Here is a 7,560-nt window from a genome sequence, read left to right on the forward strand (position 1 = left end):
TTCGTTCCACACATTAGGCTATCTTATAAGATAAGAGTCCATTGTGTTGGGTATATTAGCATACATAGAGGATTGACTAACTAATGGAAGACTGAGTTTTGGGATAAAGGGGCATTTTCAGGATGGCAATCTGTAACTCATGGAGTGCCACAGGGATCAGTGCTGGGGCCACAATTATTTACAACGTATGTTAATAATTTGAATGATGGAAGTGAATATATTATTGCCAAGTTTGCAAATGACACAAAAATAAGTGGCAAGGCAAATGGTGAGGATGACAGAGTCTGCAGAGGATAGGCAAGTGGGAAAAGTTCAGCATATAGAATATAGGAAAATATGAGGTGGTGCACTTTATCACGAAGAATAGAGGAGCTGAGTATTATTTAAGTGGAAAAAAACTCCAGAAAGCTGCAGCATTAAAAAAAACTGGGGGGATCCTCGTGCATGTATCACAACAATTTAGTCTTCAGGTTCAGCGGTTACTATGGAAGGCAAATGGAATGTTGGCCTTTCTTAAAAGGGAAAGAAGTTCGTAAGCAGAAAAGTTTTGCTAAAATTTGCAAGACACGAGCTAGATAACATCTAGAATACTGAGTAATTTTCGTCCTCTTCTATAAGGAAAGATATAGTAGCGTTGGAAGCAGTTGAGAAGTTTCACTAGATTTATCTTGGGTAAGGATTGACTTTCTTATAAGGAGAGGTTGAGTAGATTAGGCCTATACATGTGGGAGTTTAGAAGAATGATTTTTTTGTTGGTTTGATTCGGTCAATTCGTGGGAGAGCCTAGGATCTATCTCGGAGTAAGGAGTTGCCCAGTTGGGACAGAGATGAGGAGGAATTTGTTCTCCGAGCATAATAAATCTATGGAATTCTTTACCGCAGGGAGCTGTTGAGGCTGGGTTGTTAAGTATATTCAAGGTTGAGATAGACAGATTTTTAATTTGTACGTGAACCATGCTTATGGGGGGAAAGGCATGAAAATGGAATTGAGGATTACAAGATCATCCATGATCTCGTTGATTGGCAAAATGGAATCGTTAAGCTGAATGGTCTGCTTCACTCCCATGTCTAACAATCTTAACTGATTTTCCTGGGAAACATGGTGACAGGATGCTAACACGGTAACTCAGTTAAAGAGAGTTAGCAAAGCCTAGTGTTTGACAACCGGGTTCCTGCTGTTTTGAACAGGTCTAAGATTTAGTGCTCTATGCACGAAGTGTGGAGCCCGTGTCTTCATGTGCAACTGATTCCCTCCCCACATCAATTTCCAATCTTAAGCTCCAATCTCAGTTTAAAAGCTGACTGGTGAATTTCGCACAGAATCACAGCCCTCAGTACTGGTGTCCTGCCCCACCAGAAGTAGCAGGCCAATCAGAGGCCGGCAGTTTCTGGGTCCTAGAGATTGTCGCTGGAGGTCTAAGGTTTTTTTAGGGCATTAACAAGCGATAAATTTAATTTCCCCTTTTTTTTAGTGGGTAAAGTTGAGGATTTGGAGGAATTCCACCCATTGTTGCTCTTGATTGATCCCAGGTTAGTGCCCTACTTCCAACCCAACAAATAGGACGGCCTCTCACCTACCAGGAAGGCAGGTAATCAAGCTTGTGACCAGATGTGGCCTTGAGGTTGAACATTTTGAGCACCTTAATTGGTGATGAGTTGAAAAGGTCCAAAAGGATTTTCCCAGTACTTAATTTCGTGGGTGCTGAGAAGCAGTGTGTATGTCTCCAGCACTGTCTAGTCAAATTATTTGCCCTTCTTGCCATCTTCCTTACCACCTCCAGTGAGGGGACAATAATACCCAAAGTGTGTAATGTTTGACATTCATTGTATTGGATCTGAACTCAAACTTTTACATTGCAGGGCGAAGCCACTATAAAAAAGATGCTGGCCTTTTGGTGGCCTTTGGCCTTGATTCTAGCAACTCAGCGAATAAGCAGACCCATTGTCAACTTGTTTGTTTCTCGTGACCTGGGAGGTAGTCCAACAGCCACAGAGGTGAGTTTACCTTAATTTACCGGAAATATTTTTACTTACTGCATTATCACATTGTAAGTTTGTAATTCAGAGTCCATGGAGAAAGCTAATCCAGGCACTCCTTTTACCTATTCCCAATTAGTGGTAACATAACATGTTGGCGTTTGCAAGGAGTATTTTCATCCACCTTGGCTTATTATAGTTATAAGGATTTTAGTGCCAGTTATAGACGATTGATAATGTGTTTTAACAAATAAAATTTGGACTTTAATGCATCCAGGATGTTCTCTAGCATTGTTTAATAAAATAAGCACTATCTTCATGGAAAAAGAATTAAGCAAACCTTTTGTAAGTGTAAGTTTGTTTACTAATGCATGATTCCTCAAATTGCACCAACAGACAGACATCATCATTTGTACATACTCGTGTGGTTGCAGCTCCTCTGCCTCTTTTCTGAAAGTCAACAAAAGAAATGTCAGCCATCCCCTCATGACGCCTGTGCGCCTCTATAAATAACTTTCTCGGTAGCTGTTTTGGAAGATTGAGCATCTGATATGACGTGTTGCTGAAGCATTTGAGAAATAATTTGGAATATAGCTATTGCTTTAATTATTTATAATGCAGACAACCTCATAGCACTTAGAACTGGAGCTATGATGTAACAATTCCTGTGGCAGTGTTAAAGCAGCACTAAAATTGATTGTGATTCATTTTCTTGTAAATGCTGCATGCTGAGGTAGAGTTATAACATCTTTAAATCACTTAGTTATTTCAAAATTGTAAATATAAAAATGAAGAGGAAAATGGAAATAAAATAAATGGGGTTAATTTCAGTGCCTGCAGGTTCTTTGTTTCTCCTTGAAGATGATTTTTTTTTAGATTTGAGGAATGCAGAGGGTTTACAAGTGTGATTTTTGTATGGCTACAGTTGCAAGCAGGTCTATTGCTTGTATGGCTCATATTCCTCCTGAGCAAAAACCTATATTTTTACAATTAGAGGATGATTAGGAGGATAAAGGAAACAGGAATGCTACTCAGCAAGAGGAATGCTTGGGACCACCGTTATCCTTCCAATGAAGTGTGCAGACCATGGCAAACATTTCTGCCTCGAGTTATTCTCGAGGAGTCTGTGCTTTATTAGGTAGGTATTTACGGACAGGTCTCATCCTGCAAGATGACCTCCAACCAACCTCCAGAGAAAGCAATGGTCAGGCATGATATTTTCTTGCCAGCAGCTCGCTTTTTTTTGTCAGATAATCTATAGTTTATGAAACAACCAAGTAAATAATATCAAATTGAAATTTCTTCTTAACTTCCCTTGTTAATGAAAGAAACCTGAAAATCAGATTGTGTGTATCTTGGGAAGCAATTCACAATCACCAATTTATAATCTGCAAACAAACTTAAAATTACCCTATGTTTGCAGAGATATCTGAATATCTGGGAATGTTGTACATCAACCCTTTTGTGAACTTAATCACATTTTATATTTGTTTTATTTTCACTTCCAGGCTGTTGCTGTTCTAACGGCCACATATCCAGTGGGCCACATGCCTTATGGTTGGCTGACTGAGCTTCGTGCTGTTTACCCTGCTTTTGACAAGGTAATGCTGGACATGACAAACTGAAGAACAGTCAACACAAAAAACCAAAACAAAAAATATAGTTACTAACACTGCAATACTTGAAAAGGAAGTTGACATAAGCTGTGCAAGTTACTGACATAAATTCCTGATTTCTGTTAGTTACCAATTTAGGCTCTTACAATATATAGCATAACACTATGTAGTATCTGTTTATTGACCCTACTCCAAATTTATTAATTCCTGTATTTTACATACAATTTGTCAATTTAACAATGATTTTTTATTCTTTATTCAGAAAGTTTAAGTTAGGGCATAGAGGTGACTTTTTACATCCTATATTTTCCTTTTTGTTCCTAATGCTTAGCTACAAAAGAAAATGAACCAGTAATGAGCATTTCCGTGTTTTTACTGCACCTGCTGTCGTGCATGGTGCATGGTGAGGATTGTTAAGTCATTGTCCATAAACAAATGGGGGTAACTTTTAAGAATGATGTTAGTTACTCACAGTCAAACTGAAGTAGTTTTACAGAGGAAAAGCAAGATTTCAAAACGTTAATAGAACACTAATAGAAGTAAATAGTATCACTGAAGACTTTGTTTTCAGTGACCTTAACTGTTTATTCAATAGTGCAGAGGCATTGAGCAATCTCCTGACAAAAACATGTAAGAAGTTAAGAGTCATTTAACCAACAAGCTAATATCATCTAGCTTGATTTCTTATCTCAGTATGGACATATGGACTAATACTTTAGATATCCAGTTCATAAGAGTGTTTATGTGCCATAAATAGTTTGGAAATACAAAGATCAAAAGGTGGTATCAGGTGTTTGAAGGGAATTAGCTGGAATATCAAGGAGGCACATTGCTCATAGAATAAAATGATCCGAGGCAGTGGGTTTACCAAAGCAATCAAATAGGCATAGCTTCTTCTTTCATTATTTTGACACCTCAATAGTAAATTCACAATTTCCACTGGATGTATGGTAACCTGGCTGCTTGGGAAATCTGAAAGGATCATAATTAACAGGTATGTGTTAATTAATTTCATTTTTAAAAATTTTTGGCTAAAGATCTAGATTGCAGAGGGCAATGGTAATCTTCAACAAACTGCCCGTAAGAATGGTAGAGGTACAAACACTCATAACAATTAGGAAGTATTTAGATGTATACTTGTGCTGTCAAGGCATACAAGGCTGGACATGGGCCAAGTACTGGAAAATGGGATTATAATAGTTAGGTGGTTATTTTTGACCAGTGTGGATTCAGTGAGTTCGAAGGACCTTTTTTCTGTGCTGTACACCTCTATGACACTTGATTGCAAACAAAATACATACAGAAAACAAAAGTCATGTATCTATCATTAAATTGGAATTTGTTTTACTACAGTACGAGTGTAAGTAATCCTTTTAGTTTTGAAAGCATTTTTAAATGCATGAGTCATTCTGAACTTTAATTATTGTTTCTAATTTCAATCTTTGGATTAGAACATAGCAAGCAACTCTCGTATTTATTCAGCCTCCCAAAGAGCCCAGGAGAAAGTTTTGGTCATGACCATCTTGACCTGTTACATTCTATGTGGTATAGACAGTGGTTTCAGTAGCGACATTCAATTTCTGCATGTTTCAGAGGATGTTTAAGACGCAGCTACATTGCTAAGGATAGTGAGTCACGTACGCTAGACTGGGCTGGTCAGTAAAAGCTGATGACTTAAAGAACTCGGAATAACTAATTAGTGAAACCAACATCTTAAGATCCTGATGTTATGCAAGATCAAAATGAAAAACATAAACTATTTTCCAGTAAAAATCTTAGTAAAAACTGAATAAGTGATGGAACATCAATATCCGTGCTGCATTGGAGTGAAAGGCCTGTTAGTTTATTTGCAGGTGATGTTCCCATCATATATGCGGTAGTATTCGCTGCTAATCACAAATGTGGCTCTACCCTTTCTTTCCATGCGGCTCGATAATTTTTAAAATTAAAGACAATGAATTGAGACAAATATACAAAAACTTTAAAATCTCAACGCAGTTGCTGGCTACTAGTAAAAGAAATGTTGACGGCTGTAAAATTCACATGACCTACATATTAGCTGCAGCATCACTCAGATGGACTCCCTTCCCGAGCCGTACTGGTTTCACTTGTCCAGTATCGAAGATTAGGATTCACTGCCCTGCAATTACATCATTATAGATCTGTAATAAGGTGCCTGGCTGCATTTCCAATGCAGCAAGCAATTTCTCACCCAACAGTGATGTATCCTCAAATCTATCATTCTTACAAATCTTTCTTGCAAGTAAAACAATTTTTGCATTTTTTATACTTCCCCTTCTTCATGTCCATACAGCTTTGCAGCTACTTATGCCTTGCATATATATTCTTTTAAGTTTGTCACTTCTTTAAGATTTCCTGCCAAGAACTGAATATTATGGAGACAGCACTGACACTGGCGTATATTGCCATGATTCATACATACCTTGTACACCACAGTCTGTTCTGCAGTCAAACATTGCCTTCACAATTATCAACTTGCTTACCAGCTCTTTCGGAGGTTTCTGAGAAAATGAATTTACTCTGCAGGTGTTCAAAAAGTTTTTTTCAAGTAACTGTATATTATGCTACCTAAATGCTCAAACTTTTTGAGAAGTTGAGAATTATGTTTGTCATAAGTCATGTCTTGAACAGGAATAGATATTTCAAATTCCGTGATTTTATTACCATAAAATGAAGCTGGCAACTGAGTTTTTTCCCACTTATTACAGAACAATCCAAGCAATAAACTTGGGCACATGATCAATAAGTCTCATATCAAGAGATTTACATTTACCTGTTTGGCTATCTCCGTCACAGTAAGTATACATACTTCAAAATGTTCTTTTGTTTATTCAGAAATAATCTGATAATGTTGGGAGACAGGTTTATTTTAAAATTCCATTTATCCTTGAGATTCAATTAACGGGTATGCCTGCGCTTTGTTTTTATTGAAATATTTGACCAGGAGATTAAAACCAATTGTAAACGTGTTATATTTGCTAATGATGCAAAATATGAATAGTAGATAATGAAAACAGCAAAATAAATGTGTAAAAGGACTCTGTAATTCTCATCAATTAAACAGATGATAAATGCAATAGCTGCATATGAAATCCTACTACTTACATTGGAAGGATATGCAAAGCTGAATAAAATAGATCCAACATGAGAGGTATGAGGTTAGTTTGGTCTAATAAGAAGTTGGACCTCCTCAGTGTGTATGAAATATATAAAATGCTATAGGTATGATAAATTAAAATGAATACTTCATAAGAAGATATTACCAGAATATGTAACTGGAAATGAATAGAAAAATACGTGATTATCCAAATAGGTACAAGGTTAGAAATCACACCACACCAGGTTATAGTCCAACAGGTTTATTTGAAAACGCAAGCTTTCAAAATCTCAGTCCGCCTTCAGGTGTTAAGTGAGAGAGGTAGTATCAGACACAGAATTTATGAGTAAAAGATCAAAATTTCACACTATTGATGAGGATGTACTGAACAAACCTAAGATGCTGTTAAATCTTTAATCGGTTAGAAGGTTTTAATTGATTAATATGTAAATGTAAATCCCCGAATTCCTTTCAAGTCATGGTCCTGAGAGGACTAAAGATTTTATCAGTGTAAAGAAGAGGTGACATTTTAGGTCAGACCATGTATGTTAGGTGTGAGACCTGGATTAGAATCTATGTTTTAGTTTGGAGTCAGACTGCTTTTACTTATAAAGTAGGATTTTATAAAATTTGTATTTGCAAATGCACTTTATTTTGTTCAAAAAGCACACAATTTATTGACAGTTAATATGGTGTTTTATATAGATAAAACCAGCCTGACTCCAAACTAAAACACAAACCGATTCTAAACGAGGTCTCACACCTAACATGCATTGACTGATCTAAAGTGTGTCCTCTTCTTTACACCGATAAAATCTTCAAAATCCTCTCGGGACTGTGACTTGAAAG

The 7,560-nt window shown here is 36.8% G+C and overlaps 1 protein-coding gene across 1 annotated transcript; it reads left to right on the forward strand.

The window, feature by feature from the left end:
* Nucleotides 1–1,859: 1,859 nt before the first annotated feature.
* LOC125485554 (progressive ankylosis protein homolog B-like) lies at nucleotides 1,860–6,762 on the forward strand. Its single transcript, XM_048608723.1, has 4 exons — nucleotides 1,860–1,995; nucleotides 3,486–3,578; nucleotides 6,323–6,409; nucleotides 6,679–6,762. Exons 1-4 carry the CDS (start codon nucleotides 1,882–1,884, stop codon nucleotides 6,760–6,762), a joined length of 378 nt encoding a protein of 125 aa, XP_048464680.1. The 5' UTR covers nucleotides 1,860–1,881.
* Nucleotides 6,763–7,560: the final 798 nt, after the last annotated feature.

This window comes from Rhincodon typus, chromosome 2 (assembly GCF_021869965.1).
Source record: "Rhincodon typus isolate 14 chromosome 2, sRhiTyp1.1, whole genome shotgun sequence".
Classification (NCBI taxonomy): domain Eukaryota; kingdom Metazoa; phylum Chordata; class Chondrichthyes; order Orectolobiformes; family Rhincodontidae; genus Rhincodon; species Rhincodon typus.